Source organism: Diorhabda sublineata, chromosome 3, assembly GCF_026230105.1.
Source record: "Diorhabda sublineata isolate icDioSubl1.1 chromosome 3, icDioSubl1.1, whole genome shotgun sequence".
NCBI classification, from domain to species: Eukaryota; Metazoa; Arthropoda; class Insecta; order Coleoptera; family Chrysomelidae; genus Diorhabda; species Diorhabda sublineata.
Window position 1 is genome coordinate 14,448,863 of NC_079476.1, and position 21,734 is coordinate 14,470,596.

The following is a 21,734-nucleotide window of genomic DNA, read 5'->3' on the forward strand; positions in this document are numbered from 1 at the left end:
GTAAATATTTTGGATGAAATAACAATACACTGTATATTTATGATTTGTGCTTAACCTATACGTTATTTGGAGAAAAATATTTATTTATAAGATATGTTATTTACCGAAACACAAAAGAGTAATAAATGATTTTTCTACTTGACAGAAGGGTGATCTCATTATTGAAGGTGAGAGGTTTCCAATCAGTGGAAACTTATTTTTAAAATAACTGATATATTTTTAGTTATAAGGTTTGTTATATTTTAGCGTTGTGTTTCTCACGGTATTTGTTTGTTCATCGACTCGAATTGCACGTTGTTTTATTTATCGTGGCTCACAACTAATCTTATTATTTTGTTAACGACCGTCGCGGCGAGTATTCAATAAAAAAGTTACTCTACTCGTTTTTTAACTACTTACGAATTTTCAATTGTTTCAAACCATCCAAAACATAGTCTTTCGAGTTCCTCAAAATAAATTACAAATTTATCTCTGCTAATCACTTCCTCGATTGTCTGAATTTCCATCCAGCTATTTTTCTAAGTTTGGGAAGAGAATGTTATTGGGGAGCTAGATCAGATCAGGCTGTTCGATTAATTACTTTGAGGATTGTCATGATGGAACAAAATTCCTCTATTCAACAAATACGGTACTTTTTTCTCACCTTCACCTTCACAATGGAAATTCTTTTTCCTTCATATTTATTCAACAGCTTTTTTTCAATTAAATCTAGTATATACCACAATATCCAGACTACATTTTTAGGGAAGTAGGAGATATTTATAAAGGCAAATATAGCTGTATAAAATTCAGTATAAGCAGTGATCCTATCAATAACAGAGAGACTTAAAAGTAGCGGAAATGAATATATAAAGAAGACGAAACTTTAAACAGATACAAGAAGAATTATAAGACATATGAACAAAGTTTGAGAATAAAAAAGGTATGAGAAATAGCTCAGAAGAAGACCATCGACCACATGAGATCGTTCCATAGAAAAAATTCTCGTAGATGAAGGGTTAATGAAGATAAAAGCGGCGACCCTGATAATTGATAAAGGTGGAAAACTAATCAAATAGACACATTAACAATTGAATGCCTTATACCCTATCTTCCAGGAAACGAGGTCTTTGCCAATGGGAACGTAATAAAAATTGTTATGTTCTGATAAAAATTTTTAAATTGGCTCAGATAGACTAAGGGAATCTGGTCGAACAGATTTTGTACAAATTGAAGAAGGAAGCACGGAATCTGATAAGAAAATAGATAATGAAGAAAATAACAGCAGGTGAACAAAACTGGATTGTCAGTGTAGCCACATCATTTATATTCTGACATATAGAATATGTGTCTCGTAATAAAAGTAAATTCTCGTTTACTTTTTAAATAACACATCTTATAAATTAGTAATGTTCTTTGATGTTATAAATCTAGTTTGATATATACCTGTTCGGAGGCAGACAAAAGACACTCAACGGCAGCTGAACGTTTGATGCGCTCAGCTTCAACATGTGCATGTCTCCACCAATCTGCAGAGGATCTGTGAGATCCTGTGTAGCCTCTGTTGAATTTTCTCACTTCCTAAACGAAACCAAAAGCAACAAAAGTGTTAATATCAATTTCAGTCAATCAGAATTTTCTTTATAGTACAAAGTTGTAAAACATATATTCTGTTCATAATCAAGTTTAGTTTCTATGATTTTTTTAAATACAGTTTTTGGATTTTGAATAAAGTTTTCTTGTTAATTTGTAAAAATATGAATGTTTTGTGGTTTTTATTAACAACGGAATATGAATTATGAAATATTACGGTATGAAACGGGTCCCTAGTATTGATTAGTGCCTAAATATGCTGACCAGCACGTTATTGATTATTTCTAAAATTTATCCGAAATAATTATTGAGATGCTATCAGATATGTATCAAATAATAGGGTACTAGCATGGTTTGAGCAAAGAATAAGTTTTGAATAGATTATATACAATTTTTATTATATATTTTCAATTATTTGATTAATATTTATAGAGAAAAAAATTATTGAGGATTCAAAAATTTTGTAGGTGCTTTAACATTTCAGTAAGGTTGCCATATTGCATGACTTGATAGGTATAAAATAAACACTGAACTTATGATACATATTCTCTCGGTTACTCTAAAGACAAATATGGTTGTAAACAATTCAGTATAAGCAGTGATCCTAACTTTTGGCTCCAGAAGTTGGATAAAAGAAGTTTTTCTTGTAAGTCGAATATAACATATTCAAATTCTCGGTTTACTATATACAGGGTAATTAAAAAAAGGTGACTCCATCGGTAAGGTAGGCAAAAAATTGAAAAATAATTGGAGTTTGCTACATATTTATATAAAATTTTATTACTCTTTTGTCAGTCTTTTTGGCAAAATCGTAAAAAATGTGTATAATTTTTATCTTCAACGCCTTTTATCTTGAATATAGGTGTGGATATGACATTTGTTTACTAAACAAACCCCAATTATTTTCCAGTTTCTACATATCCTATAGAATGGTTCACCTTTTTTTAAAACAACCTGTATGCTGATGGAACTTTGACTATATTGTAAGATTCTTCATACAGTTGTTTACTATGCGTAGAGTAGACAGTGGATTTGGAAAATGCTACTGTTTTTACATCCGGTAGAAGTAGATTCATGTTTTGTTGAATATTTGTGGGGTTGTCTTAAAAGTTTCCGACTTTCCGAAACAGAAATATAATGGATTTGGATGAATCCTGGTTTGATGCACATGACACAGTTAAATATGAATGGGTTGATGATTGTGTCTTAAATACTCCATGCTCATAGTCTAGTTTAAATACATGAAAAATAGAGAAAAAGGTCCTAAAACTAGGAGCAAAGCTGATTTGATTCGGAATCACATCTAGAATAATGTTTTTCAAGAATTTTGGTGCAGGTAAAGAATTGCAATTGTTATTAACAAAATGAGATGAAAAAAAAATGGTATTTACTTACTTTTTTGGAGTGAGAATGGGTAAACTGGAAATCGTCCTCTGGATACAAGACGTCAACTGTGTGCGAATGTAATAAACTTAGGATGTAACGAGTGTATACAACTGCATCGATACCACGAGCTTCCAACTGTTCATCTAGCCAATTAGAGACTGCCGAAGGCATTGACACCACTTGAGGGTACTTCATAATATGCTGAAAACATTTTGATATATTACCAAAAACAGTATCGGAAGAAATAAAATAAATGATATATTTATATTATCTATATTTACACGTGAATATCAATCTACAATTGAAATTCTTGCAGATTAAAGCATTTTGATGTATTCTAACCTCACACTATGGAGGGCACAGGTAAGCAAGACTACCTAATATGGACAGATACATTTCTTGTTAGACTAAAAAATAAGTCGTGGGGCGCGTGAAATTTATATCAAAAATCCGACCGCTCATATATATTAACGGTTATTTAACATTACTCCAAATTTCATTTTTTAATCTTTTGAAAAGCTCAGATTCATGGAAAGAAGTATGAAGGATAGTACCAAGGACTAATTACTCATATTGCTTTTTTAACATCTACTATACACAGGCCATCAATCCATATTCCAGATGAAAACGTTCAAAATGAATATTCGTATTCGAATGAACATTTCCCCGGGCTTATTGAGGCGGTTTAAACAAATTGTGTTGGATTTTTTGCGTCGATTTATAAGTTAAGATGAAACTGGGATCTACTACTATACTAACGAAACGAATAAACTGTCAAAATAGTGGATTACAAAGGATAAACCTGCTTCGAGAAATGGAAAGACATTACATCCGCTGGAAAAAGTGATGGCGACAGTTTTTTAAGATAGTTATGGGATTGTATTAATCAAGTGTCTGAAGAATGGTGGAACAATAAAAAAGTGTATTACACATTATTGCTTGATAAGTTTAAGGGAGGAAAAGGAAAAAGCGACCGGATTTGAAGAACAGAAAGTGTTTTTCCCAGATAACCCACCTTCTTGCATTTCAATAATCGCTATGGTTAAAATTCCCGAATTGTACTTGGTTGGTCACCCACCGTATCCACCAGATCTGACCCTTAACGACCTTTTCTAGTTTCCTACTTTTAAAGTTTCTCTCGTAGGATCGATTTTTATCAGACGGTGAAGTTATCGTATACGTAAACACCTATTTTGAAGAGAAGGAAGGCAAGTATTATTATGGAGTTAAAACTGGTTGCACTGTTTAGACTATTTTGAAAAATAAAAATTGTTAGTGCGAAAAATGTTTTTTTTGTTGGATCGGAAACATGTTAGGCAACCTTTGTATATAACATGTGATGTTTTCATATTCTTAGTTTTTCTTTTTGAATTTAGAGATAGGGTAGATTCCAGTTTTTTAAATAATTTACTTGTATAGGGTGAAGCTGTAATACGTGTTTTATTTTTTCTTGGTTTGGATTTGTTGGTAAATTTAGTTCCCAGTTATTATGAATGTGAAATGTATATAAATGTTGTTTAATGATTCAATTTATTTTTTGTTTACTACATTTTTAATTTATATTATATTTGTCCTTTTTACAACGGTGATTGGACAATATTGATAAAATAAATGATAACTAAATACTCACATTAACAAATAAATTGTTGAGGAGCCGCTTGAGGATTTATAGAGACTTTTTCTCTAACCGGTGGCCACACAATTGCTTGCAGGCTCTCGTTGTTTAGGAACATGATTAAAGTTGCTGTCCGATCATCTTTGTGGGGAAATAATTAGGAATGTTTAGTAGGTGTTATTTAGTATTGAAATCGTTTTTTGTTAATCCCCATTGTAGTTATATCTGGAACAAATACTTTCTATTAATATAAATATACAAAAGAGCGGTAAGAGTTATTTCAAACAGACCGTATTATAGTTAATTCTTATGACTCTCAAAATTGAAACACTAGAGATACATATTAAATATGGTAAAAGAACATTATTTTATAGGTGGAGGAACGATACAAAAAACCGAGAAAAAGTTACATGAAAATTATCCAGAGTCTGTGAAGCAGGCCCCTTTTGATCATGTTAATCGATGCTAAAGTTTGGTGAATGCGCCGGTTACATATACGACGGTAATTTCTTTGTATTGTTTTTATAACCTGTTTACATTTTGTTGTGACGTTTTTAGAGAAGAACTTTTATTTGCTTACGGCAAATCAGAGATTTTCACGAAACCGAACAATTTAGAAAGTGTGATAGTGTATATAAACGAGTCTCTAGCAGCGGGAGTGTCAGTAAATAATATAATGTCGTGAGTTTCAATATGTAAAACAGTGACAAGAGGTATACAACTTTAGTAAATCATAGATTTTGTATTTGGACTTTATGCTTAATGGAGATATTTATATGGAGATAAATCGTTCTAATTGTAGTTCCTTTTTAAATGAACACTGGTTTGCCCAATACATTTTTTGATAAACATAAATTTAGAAATGTAAGTTTTTAAAAAACCAAACTCAAAAACTTGAAATAGCGAATTGTTGATCAAAATGACTTTAGAAAAGACTATTTATTATATAATTTCAGAAAATCGAATATTTCACCAAATAAAACCCAGAAAAGTACTTTTTTTATTAAATCAAATCCAATTTTATACTAAAAGATTCTTAAAAGTGAGTTTTTGACTGAATTAAAAAGGTTACACATTTTTTTACAATACCAATTATTACAATATGAAAAAGTTGTTATTTAATCAAATTTAAGTTAGAGATACAAATTTGGATGAATTAAACTGTGATACACTTAATTTTTGACCAAAATGAATTTATAAAATTGAATTTTTAACTAAACTTACATAGAATAGAATTATGTTTCAAGTATGTTCAATATTTTATAATTAAACTTATGTTTTTGATATTTAATGGAGTGTCTTTCTATAATAATGGTGACCCTTCAATTTATTTTCTAAATACTGAGATGTCTGTCCAATGAAGACAGCGTCACAAACATTAGAAGGTAATTGATATATAATATTACTTCTATTTTCTTGGTGTTTTAGATTTAAGTTAGTGAAATATTTTGAAGATGTGTTCTTCTCTATAACTTGTAATATAATTTTCATTAAAATAATGTGATATTTACTAACAATGTCCTTATATATAGTATAGATATCCCAGCGTCACTGATTATGATGTCATTGAATATCATTAAAATTTAAAGTTATAAAATGTATCTCAACAAAATTACAATTTTTTTTTTATAACATACACGAGGTGTGCGTGTGTTAAAGTTAAGTTAAAAATTAAATTTCCGGTATCGTACCACAAAGCAATGACAATTGATATTTTTCTTTAAAAATTGAGAGATTGTTAATCGTGATGTTAACAGTTATGTTTTTTTGAATAAAATAAATAAAATTGTGATATCAATTTAGCTATAATAAGGATAAATGAATATCACTTCAATGGATTATGTCTGTTTTCTTATTGATACAGTAGTCAAGTTGTCAAGTATAGGTTATTTCCAAAAAAAGTTCGTTTGGATTTATAATGGTTTGAAGTTAGAACGTTCGGAGATACAAAATCCAAATTATTCACATGCTCAACTAGTGCACGTAACTCTCAAGATGCAATCTACAGTCTCTTGTTGATTCTACCGAATAAGAATTTTAGGGTTTGGCTAATCTATTGTTTAGGTCTTTCATTAACAGCTTTCTCGTTCCTATATGTGAACCATTTCTCGATTTTTTTTTGTATTTGATTCCGTTTCAATAAATGTTTAATTTTTATAACTGAATGTATTTTTTTTAATATTCCGTTATTCGCTAATGCATTTTTTATAGTATTGATGACTTTTTAATCTATTTTCCAAATATTGAGATGTATGTTCTTTTTGAACAGCGTCACCGTTGTAACAAGGTACTTGATAAACAATATTACTTTTTTCGTTTCTAGGTGTTTTTGGATTTTAGTTTAGTAAAATATTTAGATAATGTATTTTATCTTTTATAACTTGTTCTAATATTATATTTAGATGTTGTGAAAGTCCTTGTACATATGATAAGGAAAAATGTTCTACATTTTGATGTTTAGTTTTTTTATTTCTTAATTAATTACAGGAACCATTTACTCAACATATTCTCCTCTTAATTGGATACGTCCCTAGACCTTTGAAAAAAATGTTTCTTCTTGCACTGCAAACCAGACCTCCACAGCTTTTATTACCTCCTCTTTGGAAGAAAATTTACGACCTTTTCAACTTTTTTTCAGTTGAGTAAAGAGATGATAGTCGGACGGAGCCGAATCTGGTGAATAAGGGGGGGTGTTCTAATAAAAACCTTTAAATCACGAATTTTTTGCATGGCAACATTTGTGTGCATCGGCGTTGTCCTGCAAAAATAAAACACCTTTGGATAACTTTCCGCGTCTTTTCTCTTTAATTTTTTCCCGTAGAGTGGTCAATAATGTCGTATTGTGATCTCCAGTTATTGTTCTACCCTTACCCAAAACATCAATCATGATTACTCCATGGCAATCCCAAAAAATTAAAGCAAGAACTTTTCCAGCAGATTTTTGGACACGAAACTTCTTAGGTCTTGGAGAACTAGAGTGTCGCCATTCCATCGATTGTTGCTTTGTTTCTGGATCGTAAAAATGTACCCAAGTGTCATCCATAGTAACAATTCGTTTTAAGAAGTCCACATCGTTTACAAATCGAGCACAGATCGAACGCGATGCTTCTACCCTTGCACGCTTTTGGTCAACATTCAAACATTTGGGGATCCATTTTGCAACTATTTTTCTCATGTCCAAATTGACGTGAACTCTATGATGAACGCGTTCTTATGAAATATTCAGTGCTTCAGATATCCGTTTTAGCCCAATTCTACTATCTGATAAAATTATGTCATGATCTGCATCGATATTTTCGGGGACTGACACAGAAAGGGGCCTTCCCGATCGGTCATCATATTCAATGGAAAATTTACCTCTTTTGAAGCTTGCAGTCCAATTTTTCACGGTCGCATACGAAGGACATTGATCACCAAGGGTATTAAGCATATCTTCGTAAATCTGCTTACCTCTTAACCCTTTTAAATATAGATATTTGATGATGGCTCGATACTCCATTTTTTCGATTTTCACAATTTCGGTGGTTTACTTTTTTGACGTATAACTTTACACTGACACTTCTAATAAGTTATTGTTCGTTGCTATGGTAACGCAATATTTTGTTTATGCATGGAACTGGTCTAGGCTAACTAGATATCACTATATCCTCGTAACATACGATGACATGAAAGTTTGATATTTTGAGGACCAAGTTGGTTGTATATATCATTCTGTTTTTATGTTTCTGTTAATTTTATATAATGTGACATCAAGAAAATTAATTTGATTATTTTGTTCAGTCTTGATTGTGAATTGAAGCTTTTTATTTTTTACTTATATATTCAATTTCATTTTCGGTACAGTAGTAATGCGGTCATCTATATAACTTTACGTAGATATAGGGTGTACACTGATTATGTATGAATATTCCATCGAAAAGAATTTCTAATGAAGTGCCATGATGTATCCGCTATATAAAAATAAAGATTTTGAGACGTGGGGCGATCTTACATATAACAGATATTTCTATCATGAAAATTTGCCCCTTTAAAACAAAACTCTACTCGAATTTCTTTCTAATGAATGCTACCAAATACCGGGTTGAACTATTTTCTGTGACCTAATTTGTATAAAGTTATAAAATAATCCAAGAACTAATAAACCTTCACAGTACCACTTAAAATTTTTATGTACAGATCTGTGGAATCTAATCAAGATTTTATAGCCTCTGTAAATCACGCACAAGACAAATAAAAGCGATATAATAGAAGAGGTGACATATTCATGACTACACTATTCCGTTGCTCTATTACTGGAACGGAAATAATGTATAGTATTTGTAACACCCTAGCGGAAATGTATATGTTAATTTCAGTAAGTTTATTTTTAATCGTTGATGTTGTCAGAAGATTTTAAGGTTAGAACATAAACTGCAATTTATTGTTTATTTCAAATTAGTTGGGACTAGGTATACCGTGTCATTAATTTTAGTAAATAAAAAAATACAGGTGATATTTCTCGGTTAAAAAATTTAAAACTGAAGCAAAAATAATACCTTTGTGGCGTATCAGTAGGTTGATGTTGAAACAAAACGTTGAATTTTTTTCATCACAAACATACGTTAAGAACAATGTAATGAATATCCTACATTACAGTGAGGTAAAAGTTCTCTGTTTTATTATAGTCAAATATCAAGGCCGCTTGACATGATGCAAGACAACGTGCAATGCAATGCAAGATGCAACATTTCTTGATCAAATACATGCGCAGATGAAGTTTAACTGATTTTTTATGCAATTCTCTATACTGGTTGTATTATGTTTTATTTTCCCCTGGAGTTTTTTGAATGTTTTTTCATCCATTCTCAACTCATTTTTCTATGTTTTCTCGTTTAATTCTCTAGCTAAACTGTCCATCACACTCCAAAATAAAGGCAGAGGCAGATATAATTATTGCCAGTGTTTTTTGAGGTAAGGAAATTGTTTACTTTTACTTTTGGAATTTTGATTAGTAGCAACCATGATGCAATGGTAATAGTTTTGTAATAATTTGATCTTGCAGGAAATTGCATTCAAATTCTTGCATGTTGTCTTGCATCATGTCAAGCGGCAATGAAAACACTTACCAGCGTTCCCATAATAACACGACCAATTATTATTGCTAACTTTCCAAACGGAAATAGTTTTATTGTTGTGCTTTTTACTAAAATGCTCTACAGGCCTATGTAGCCCTCATTTTCGAGACCTTTCATTATTTCTTTCTATTTTTTTTTTCAGTTTTTTTACATCACTTCCACTGTTCTATATCTCTTCTAACCTCTTCGAACCGTCTTTCATTTGCTATCCTTTTATTTTTTTCCTAACTGCTCCATTCAAACCACCTACTCGTATTTTATAGATGTTCCATATAGATGACCAAAGGATAAACCAATTTTTTAATTCGGAGCCTTAGATGGATCAGCTAGCAAAAGTAGATATCAAGTTGGCGAATTTGACACAAAACTGGATAATTTAATGTTGGTATATATAGATTGATGATTCATTATAGTTGTATGGTGCTGGTGTGTTTTTGTGATTATCTATAGTGTTATTTATTTTCAATTTTTCAAAATGCCTATCAATAAATGTTGTGTATAACATTGCGGATAAATTGATGCAATGCATTTGTTTCTAAATCCTCATAAGAACAGATGCTAAATTTGTCATAAAGGTATTGTTTTAAATTAACGGAAATTATAATCGTGGAAAATAAAAAAACACATCATAGTTGAAATAGTTTTAAATTTGATTTATGCCTGAAAAAATTACGAGAAGAAAGAAGGTAACATTTAGAAATATTTTGGAAATAAAACTGATCCAGATAAAACTTGATACAGCGCAGACTGTAAAAGTTGCATCAAGGAAATCCAAGAAGTAGTTCAATAATTAGAACTAACATTTGAAAATCTACAGTGATCCTTTGAAAAAATACGCATTTTCGGCATCGATATGAGCAAGTTTCAACTCCATCTAAAAAGTCATATAATTTAACAGAGCACGAGAAAAATCTTGCCCTAGAAACGATTGAACAGATGTATGAACAAAGTCGGTTGCTGCCTTTGGCCATACAATTCAATGCTCAGTTGGTGCCATTTCGAAAAATAATGTTTACTCTAGAAATAACATCAGAACTCTCTGGCTTTGACTGGAAAGCAAAGAAAGATATAGCTGAAATTGGAAAGCATATAAAATAAAAAAGTTTTTAAGTGCAATCAAATCTTCAGTTTCCGTTGAACGCGTTTCTAACATGTTTAGTCTTGTGTAGTTAAAATAAAGGAAGAAACTAAGAATAGAAAATGCGTCCAAATTAGTATTTCCATTGTGTTCCAATATACAGTGCTTTTCAGATAAAAGTATCCACCTTTAATAACTTTTGAAATACTGGTATTTAGAAAAAATCCGAAAACACGTCAATTTATGTTGGAAGGGGCAAGCATTATGGCTTATTTAAAGTTACTAGCAGCATCCCCTTTATTTTTTTAAATTACTTTTCATATTTTTTATGTAAAATTTGGATACTCCTCTTTGAGCTGATTTCAAAAATGTATAATACTTGTAGGTTAAAGTGGTTAGTTTATGAGATAAACAATTTTTCTTTTAAGAGCACAAATTTTACTTATTATTTACTTTCACCTTATTTGCCTGTACTAAAATGGTTTGTACAACAGTTCAAACTCTTTAATCTCTTTAACTGTGCTATTTATTATGAAGTTACAATAAGTGTTCAAAATGAGTACCATTCACTTCCATACAATGGTATAATCTATTTTGAAATGCCTCTCTGACATTGCTTAATACGGCTGGATTTAATTGTCGACATTCATTTTCTATCCTCTCTTTTAAATCATCCAGAGATTCTGGTTGGGTAGCATAAACTTTTGTTTTTAAATACCCCCATAAAAAGAAGTCTAGGGGTGTTAAATCCGGTGACCTAGGTGGCCACTCCATCATCTGCCCCCTTCTACCTATCCAACGAGCGGGGAATGTTTCGTTTAAAAATTGTCGGACAGGCATAGCATAGTGTGGGGGAGCTCCGTCTTGTTGAAATATCAGTAAATCTTCGGAAAGGTTATCATCATTTTCTATTATTGTTGTAATACGTGGGTCAACCCCTTCCCTGAGTAACTCAAGATATGATTCACCACTTAAATTTCCGTTGATGAAGAAAGGTCCGACAATGTGGTCACCTAGGATACCACACCAAACGTTTAACTTTTGGGGATGTTGTGTATGGAAATCACGCATAATATGTGGATCACTTTCAGCCCAATATCTACAATTATGCTTACTTACTAAGCTATTTAATGACCATGAGCATTCATCAGAAAAGCAAATATTGTTTAACAATTGTGGATTGTTATTGATAATTTGCGTCATTGATTCGCAAAACTCTAGACGACGATCAAAATCATCTTCATTCAACTCGTGCACCAACTTAACTTTGTATGGGTGGTACTTGAATTTATGTAGAACTCGGAAAACTGTAGAAGATGAAACACCGATCGCTCTACTTATTGTTGACAACGATTGGGGTTGTTGAGCCTCTAAGCTGACTTGCCCTAAAATTGCCACTTGGATTGCTTCGTTATTTACGAGTCCCTCTCGCTTATGCACTTTATTGCAAACAGACCCTGTTGTGGTAAATTTCTCCATCAGTTGAATTACATACTTATGAGTTGCATGTCTTCCGTCATGTAATTCGTTAAATATTCTAGCAGCAGCTCTTGCACAATTATTATTTTGGTAGTATAAACCTACAATTTCAATTCTTTCTTGCAAAGAGTAAACCATTTCAGAGAAACAAAATAAATAGTGTATCATCAAATTACACTATCAATAGTGACTACAAATTCTAGTTGACAATGTCAAACTTTAATAAAAAGTAGAGTTTTTTGTTGTTTGGATTTTTTAAGTAGAATAAATAGCACAGTTAAAAAGATTAAAGAGTTTGAACTGTTGTACAACCCATTTTAGTACAGGGAAATAAGGTGAAAGTAAATAATAAGTAATTTGTGCTCTTAAAAGAAAAATTGTTTATCTCATAAACTAACCACTTTAACCTACAAGTATTATACATTTTTGAAATCAGCTCAAAGAGGAGTATCCAAATTTTACATAAAAAATATGAAAAGTAATTTAAAAAAATAAAGGGGATGCTGCTAGGGGTGAGGGGGTGGCTTTTCCAGTAAGTTTAAATAAATTGACGTGTTTTTGGATTTTTTCTAAATACCAGTATTACAAAAGTTATTAAAGGTGGATACTTTTATCTGAAAAGCACTGTATATATATATATATATATATATATATATATATATATATATATATATATATATATAGAGAGAGAGAGAGAGAGAGAGAGAGAGAGAGAGAGAGACTCGCCACTTTGCCAGTATTGTGGCAATGAACAGGACGATGCTTATCATACCTTTTTTGCGTGCCCTAGGTGGCAAAATGAAAGAAGACGAGCTGAAACAGAAGCAAATACCATCATAACCCCAGAAAACATAGTCCAAACCATGCTACAGTCTCCTACAATGTGGAACGTGATATCTACTATGGCGTCGAACATTATAACACAAAAGGAAAGAGACGAAAGAACAAGAGAAATTAGAAACTATTAGACAATAAAAAAAAAAGGATAAGAGGCAGGGCATCACGACGAAGTAATACCTTTAGGTGGTTCCATCGCGATGCCAGCAGGCAGGAAAGAGGGAAGGGTTTAGTCGGTCGGTGAATGCTGGAGGCAGCACCAACCCGGCACTATTCGAGCAAATAAGACCGCCATGTGCCAAGCTTGAATGTCTGTTAGCAGATTCCTAATCCTCTAATATATATATATATATATATATATATATATATATATATATAAAATACGAGGCATATTTTTTAAGTATGTACCGTTTTGCGATGCCGCCGCCGCAACCCCAAGGTCGGCGTTATGTACATGCGCGCTGGTTACCTACATCTCTTGTCTACGCACTGACGCCATTAGTCTGATTCTTCATTGTGTACGTTGTTTACTGAGTGTTTAAGATGCCTCCGACAATCGAGTCCCACCGATTGTGAAGTACGGGCTGTTATAAGATTTCTTGGTGCTAAAGGCGTAAAACCGATCGATATTCATCGTGAGATCTGTGAAGTTTCGCATTGTGACCGAGAACTTGAAATACCGGAAATTGTGTTAACGTTGGGTTCCCAAAATGTTGGCGAATTTGGACAAAAACCAACGTTTAGGCAGAGCATTGACTTTGAAAAAAGTGAAGTTTAAACAAACAATTTCTGCCCGGAAAATCATGTGCATAGTTTTTTTGGGACAGAAAAGGAATATTGCTAGTGGAGTTTCGGCCTCGTATTGAGACAATCAATGCAGCGTCTTATTGTGAGACATTGAACAATCTGCATCGTGCAATCCAAAATAAAAGACGTGGCAAGTTGAGTAAGGGTATCGTTTTGCTGCATGACAATGCCCGTCTACATATGGCTAATCGGACCAAAGGTCTCATCAAATCTTTTCAATGGGAAACTCTAGATCATCCTCCTTACAGCCCTGATCTGGCGCCCAGCGACTACCATTTGTTCCTGCACTTGAAGAAATACCTGGGCCGTCAGCTTCTTCAAGAGGATAACGAGGTTAAAACAGTTGTGATACAATGGTTAACAAGTCAGGCAGCAGAATTTTATGAGGGGATATTCAAAAGCTGGTGCCACGTTTTGACAACTGCCTCAATATTCACGGAAATTATGTAGAAAAGTAGATTAAGGTACAGGCTTTCATGTAAAAATAAAATTATTGCGATATCTTTGCACTTCGTTTTTAATTCCAAAACAGTACTTACTTAAAAAATATGCCTTGTAATTTCGAAAATCAATATTTCCAAAATATATTCCACCGTACTTCAAAGAGGAAAACAACTACCTTCCTGGCTAATGCCTCGACGAATATTAAATTACAGCACCTCTGAAGATCGTGATGTAAATCAAGTCTTGTCGATATTAACATCCCCAATGGCTCGCAATTGCAAGGAGAGGGTGTAACTATTGACTAGTTTCGATATTATTACGTCTCATCAGAGCCGTTTAACACCCCTCGTTCGGGCTTGAAACCCGAACTGAAGACAACGTCAAACAGCGTCTCATTCGGTACATGTAGTTAAACATTTCCCAGCGAGCACTAAATGGCGCCATCACCATTTCAAACTGCGAACGATTGGTCAGGTAGAAATCTATCATAGTCGCCGATAATATGGATGTCGATGGTAAATGAGGTATGCAAAATGTATCGAAATACAGGATTTCTATTATTCACTTCTGAAATAATTTCGAAAATCAATATTTCCATAATATATTCCACCGTACTTAGGGGAAAACAACTGCTTTCCTGGCTAATGCCCCGACGAATATTGATACAACCCCTCTGAAGAGCGTGATGTAAATCGACCCTTGAGGTTACAGCATCACTGGACTAAGTGTGTAGACTTTAAAGACATAGAAGAAAATTATATGTTCAATTCCTGCCAATTAAATATTTCAAAAAATCTTTTTTTAAAATCCTTGCGAAACATTCAAACAATTTGGTAATAAATTATGTCATGTCAGTAAAGTGTATTTTCTTCTAGATAAAACAATTTATGACACAAAGGTATTTAATAACAATGGAAAAATGAGAAAGTCAACAGATAACATGTAAAAAATGTAGGGCAGAATAAGATCTTATAATCCATATAATCTACTGTAGATCCTGTTAGTTCAATTATGTAATGGAAATTAGAAGTCAATGTGAATTATAGTGATCGTTATCCTCCAAGACTATATAGCCCTATAAAACTTCTAACGGAAAATAATGATCATTTAGGTTGAAGTTTTTGTACCAATCAATAAACGAGTTGCCAACCTTTGTTGGATCCAAGTTTTGTCTGGCACTTTACAAAATGCAGGACAGTCTGAAGCTAATTTTCAGTAAAAGAAGCAAACACCAAGCTTACACATTTTAATTCAACAAACTTATTTATAAACTTATTGACAAATACGCAGATGAGTAGGTAAAATATTGGAAATTCGTTTGATTTGGTTTATGAAATTTAACACTTCGGCCCATGGAATTTTGATAATCAAGGTCGATTTTCTTGAAAATTGGTATGAAGGTAGTATTTAACCTCCTTCAAAATCTATCCTGTGCCGAAAGGTGTGCCTTTGCGCTGGAGGTGAAAGCCACCCCTTTTTGGAGATGAAATTTTATTTCATCAAAATAATCTCGTAGGTCGATAGATTTACTAATTCTAAGCAACTTTTACTCTACAAAGTTTTTTCTACAGTTAGTACGTTTAGAGATTGAAATTGCTCATTTTTCATTGAAAAAACACATTTTTTAGGGGGAGCGCCCGGACTGGTACCATAATTTTTTACTATTTAATTGCTAATTTATTACCCAAAAAGCGATTTTATTGGTCAAGCGGTTCACGAGAAACGCGACTCCCCCTACCTTAATATTAAGCTAGGGCAGCGCTGAAAGCTATCGAAACGAGCTTAGCGCGATAATTTATTGCTGAAAGATGGCATGGGTCCCGAATCCCGAAAACTACCCCCAAGCGCCGGACTAGCTCACCCCCTAGTGGTCTTAAGCTACGGCACCCGGAAACGCTATCTCGGCGATGAAAATAGTTCTTCGGGATAATTTATTGCTAATTAATTGCTAAAAGATGGCATGGGTCCCACATGATTCGATCTGGACAACCCCTTGGCGGTATTAAAAAGGACCCTCTAGTCGTTGAATTAACGCATTAACGTGTTGTTTACTCTAAAACTTGACCAACATCATCAATTTATTGATATATCTGAATGAAGTCCAACGCATGGGAAATCATTTTAACAAGAAAATTATTAGTTTCTTTAGTGTTCATGCAAGTAAGTGTTTAAATGACGATTTTTCATAAGGACCTTACAGTCAACGAAAATACAAAGTGTTTCAAATGTATTTTAAATGGAGAACATTTTTACTACTCAGCGTACGATTCTAAAAACTACGAAACCCATTTTGACGTGCGAGTAATTATTTTTTTTATTAAATTCCCTATAGTTCCTCTGCCATGAAATGATTTTTATAGATAAAAAAAAAATTTTAACAATTTTTAAAAATTATGAAGTCAACTATAAACTGATAATAAGTAGCAAATTCAAAAATGTGGCTCAGGGGCAGCATAAACATTTCAATAACGAAAAAAAATGAGACCTTGCATGTCAAATTGGTTCAGTGATTTTTTTGGAATCGTTATGAGCTTCACTTACAGGCGATTAAGCATATAATTATCTGATATTTTTTATATGCGGTACTTGAAAGCATGCTACACCAGCATGAATTTTTCCAATATTTTTTTCATTGAAATATTAACGAAAAAGAAAATGCCGAAATTCATTGCTTATACACTGGTTTTTATGGGGAGCAGCGTAAACAAAACGGTTTGGTGGACTACAAAATTATTATATTATATTATAACAATCAAGAGATCGTTTTCAAAAACTACACAGGGTAGAATAAATATTCATAGTAAAAGCTGTATACGAGGTTTAAACCAAGGTTACAAGTTGAAAGTGATAAGTAAACAATTATAATTATTTACAAAAAAAACTGACTTCAAAAACTAAAAAGTATAAAAAAATACAGTCTAAGACTGAATCGCCGTATTTGAAAATCGTTGATAGCAGGCACGAGTTCTTTATTCAACAACGTGTAATTACTTTTACAAATATTGTTTTGTCGTCAACTTCAAAATATGGCGATTCACTCTTGAATGCATTTTTAATACTTTTTTTGTTTTTGAAGTCGGTGTTTGTTTTTGTTTATTATTTTTTAATACTATTTCATGTTGTTTTTTCTAAACATTATCGAATCGTAAATTTTACAAAATGTAGATAAAAAAAACGAAAAAATTTTTATATGAATATAAATGTACAGAACTGGAACAGAAGTTACGAAAAACTAATTCAATCAAAATAAATATTTATCTTTTTGCAAATATTCGTAGTCATTACACTTATACTTATACTTGTATAAATGTCCAAATTGTTTTGGAAAAACTAAAATCTGGATAGATAAAACAGGTAAATAATTATTTATATTTCTGTGACTTCCCGGCATAACGGCAAAAAATTGTAATTATTTGATTGTAGGTGAGATAGTGATATTTAACATTTTTAACGAAGAGGAGCAAAACATTCAATTCCGATTGAAGGAATCAAAAATCCTTTGAACGAGACTGAGCCGCTATATCTCACTGGAGTGGTCGGTTACATTGGTCCATCGGGTCCTCCACGAGTATTAAGAAAATCAAATGATGCACTTATTGATCATGATGAGGATGAACCACTTGAATATTATATTAGTTACTCCTATCGCCGAGGAAATGGATGTTGGATGGCAGTGGATAATAATGAGAAAAACCAGCAGACAGAATATTGTAACGACTCCCAAAAAGTAGTACCAAGATTGATTATGTATGCTAAACGAAGAGATGAAGTAAAATAAAGTTGTCGATGTTCTGTTGTTGAATAATGTAATGTCAGTGCTTTCTTGTCAGAACATTTTTAATTCATTTCGCTTGTCCCTATTATCGTAATTAATGATGAAATTTGTGGTTACAATATTACCAGAGCCCCGTTCAAACGATAAATTCCAATATTCACAAATTGATCGTAATTACAACTTTTGCTTTTTTAAATGTGATATTTCCTTGCGCTATATACCTAGCGTTCATTCGATAACAGCGCCGCTCAAAATTTAAAAATCGACAAGGAGGTATTCCGACGTAGAATGATGAAAAGTGTATAGTTTTTCATGGTACCAATAGAAAGTATAACTGCTAAGAATAAACCGGAACTTGAAATAGCTTAGCTGCTATAAGTATTTTTCTCACGGCTTTCAGCACGCAGACCATCTAGCTAGCACATACCGTTTATCCCGAAATGAAATTTTTTTCCGACTTTGCAGGTACAATAGCTCAGTGATTTTTAAACGTACGCTCGTAAAAAATAGAAAAGCAACCAGTTAAAAGAAATTTAATTGTATTTTTCACAAACATCAATTTTTTTTAATGAAAAATTATTATTTACTGCGTATATTAATAAACTAAAAATTGCAATTTTTTTAACTGTTGTCATCTTTTGATATGATTTTCCCATGCTTTAGAATGAGGTTACAATCCATTTAGATGTTTTCATAAATGGATGATTTTTATCAAGCTTCAGAGTGACGGAAAGATAGTACGTTACTTCAACGACGAAACGGCGCATTTCGTGATTATTGACAAAAAGTAATTTTCTGACCTACAACGTAGTCTTAAAAATTGATTAAGTATCCAGCTACCGTAGCTTAAGACCGCTAGGGGGTGAGCTAGTCCGGCGCTTGCGGGTAGTTTTCGGGATTCGGGACCCATCTTTTAGCAATAAATTACCCCGAAGAGCGCGAGTCCGTAACTATTTTCGTCGCCGAGATAGCGTTTCCGGGCTGCTGAAGCTTAAGACCACCGATGGGGTTGTCGAATTTGAGTCTTGGGGGTGGTTTTCGGATAATGCATATGGCTGCCGTAGCTTAATATTAAGGTAGGGGGGAGTCGCGTTTCTCGTGAACCGCATTAGCAATAAAATCGCTTTTTGGGTAATAAATTAGCAATTAAATAGTAAAAAATTAGAGTACCAGTCCGGGCGCTCCCCCCCTATAAAAGCTGCCGTAATAACTCTTGTAATAGCCGCCAAACAAAAAAAATATCACAAACACACAATAGCGCGATCACTAATTGGAGCTCTGCATTTTTCACAATTTTAAGAGATTTTTAATTTTTTGTCCGTGGTTTATACAAAGTTATTGAATTCTCTCCAATCCTCTCACTATAACGTCTAAGAAAAATATTTCAAGCCTGACCTGAGCGTTGGGACTACCCAGGTGTTATCAAATGATTTACAATTGCGATTTATCAGTACTTCTCAAGTATTATAGCGTTTTAGGATGTCGGTTACTATAGGTAACTACGCTTCTTCAAAAAATTAGCGTATAGTTCTTCCAATATCAATTGCAGATTACAAAAACCCTTGCCGACAATTTTGTTTGATCCACCATAGGCGTAGATACCCCATTTTATAAATTTTTATTCTTATAAATACTTTCAAAAGTTTGTATATCTTATGCTAGAAAGTATTCGTTAAAAGGCAATCAAATTATTATAAACTGGACGGCATTATACGCCGTTATTTAGACAGATGCCCTTAATTGAAAGTCCTATTTGGAACTTAGAAAAAAAACATTATTATACCTCGTTAACTTTACAACTGAATATTAAATTATAAAACGTAAATAGACGAGTAAAATGTATCTGCCTGTGAGGGAGTTTGGTTTAAACAGGGTACCCGTTTTTTTTCTGGTAAACAAAATTTCAAAGCAAAAACCATAAAGGAAAATGAATTCTTTGCAAATGAAACAAGAGAAAAAAAAACATTTCAGTTCCAAAGTATCTTATAAATAATAATCGTCTGAACTAGAGTCATCGTTTGATTGAATGGGTTGTAAAGATACTCATCTTCTTCTTTGATAACATGTTCAACAAAGTTTTTCCAAAGCTCTTGGCGGTCTGCTGCTAGAACTTTCTTTACGAGTTCGACAACCTCTTTACTCAGTTTTGGAGACTGATTATATTTTCGTAATTCTGATTTTACGTTTGCCCATATTAACTTTATAGAGTTAATTATGCAATGATAAGGAGGTAGGCTGAGAAGAGTATGGCCCTGTTCTTTGCAAAGCTTGTCACTTTAATAAATTTTCTTTAGCTTTAGACCTCTAATAACAGTAAGCAATATTTTTTTCATACATAAATGCTAAAATTTGAGCTTTGTTACTTTTGACAACCCAACCAAAATATAATTCTTGACGATTTGGTTATTGCCATCCGTTTATTCAGTTTATTGTGTTTAAAACCACATGCTGACAAAACTTGACACAATGTTTCTCAATTGTTATAATTGTATTCTGGATAATCTGCTATCTTTTGCTGTATTACTTCTACTATTGCAACCCTGTTCTCCTTTTATAAATTTTCCTACGTAGGGACAGCTTTGTCAACTAATTTCAGTTTTTCTTTAATGTTTTTCGGTTCTGTGAATGATCCACAGTAACCCCTTTCGTGACTACTCGATAAATTGAAAATTTATTTACTCTAGTTAATTCAGCAATTCTTATAATGATTGTATTATCAGATGGCTGAATATTTTCCTTTTTTAAACATTCGAATATATTGAAAATAACGTGCTGTGTTTGTATATCTAAATCTTTATTATTAAATTCATACCTGTCTTTATTCTCACTACACTGTGTAATTTCATTGTCTTTATCCACCCATAGTCTAAAGATCGCCCCATTTCTATTTATATAAAGAAATTTATGAATTTATTGAATCTCTCAAAACGACGCCACTGCTTATCGCAGACTGTCTGGAGGGAAGATTTCGAAGAAATTGTGTTTATATCTTCGGCCAATAGAAATGCATTTATGTTTACGATTTCATGTTTTCAATAGTAAACAATGAAGATGACGAGTCCACGTGGACTGACGGTTTGTTAGATGTTTACCGAATTTTATACGGGGAGTAAACATTATTTTTCATTTCATAATTTGGTATGATTGCCGTGTGTATTTATGAAATATTGATTGATCTTCGCATAATTGTTTTCTGCAATTGATATTGGAAGAACTATACCTTCGAATTGCTTTCGAATCGCAGTCCGCCAAGTACTTTTTTCAATGAACCAAATAAATATTAAGCGCATGGCGACAAATCTAGATTATAAGAAGGGTGTTCCAGTTTCTCCCAACCCAATTCGTTCAACGTTTCCATCGAAGCCGATCTGTATGCAGTCTGGTCTTATCTTGTAGCAATATCGCACTACGAATTGGAATATCGCGTCGTTTTGATCCTCGCATAACTGTCTTCTGCAATTGATATTGGAAAAACTATACCACTTTCTAAATTAGTTTCATTATACAGTGCTTTTCAGATAAAAGTATCCACCTATAATAACTTTTGTAATACTGGTATTTAGAAAAAATCTAAAAACACGTCAATTTATGTTGGAAGGGGCAAGCATTATGGCTTATTTAAACTTA

General features: G+C 32.7%; 1 protein-coding gene across 2 annotated transcripts in view; it reads right to left on the minus strand.

Moving 5' to 3' along the window:
• LOC130441984 (uncharacterized) overlaps positions 1-21,734 on the minus strand; it is a 74,016-nt gene that overhangs the window by 44,003 nt on the left and 8,279 nt on the right. For both annotated transcript variants that reach the window (XM_056775925.1, XM_056775926.1), the window contains exons 2-4: positions 4,589-4,798; positions 2,968-3,159; positions 1,426-1,560 (exon numbers count right to left, since the gene is read on the minus strand). In XM_056775925.1, the coding sequence (XP_056631903.1) occupies positions 1,426-1,560; positions 2,968-3,153 (321 nt within the window). In that variant the 5' untranslated portion in view covers positions 3,154-3,159; positions 4,589-4,798. The remainder of the gene's footprint in view (positions 1-1,425; positions 1,561-2,967; positions 3,160-4,588; positions 4,799-21,734) is intronic.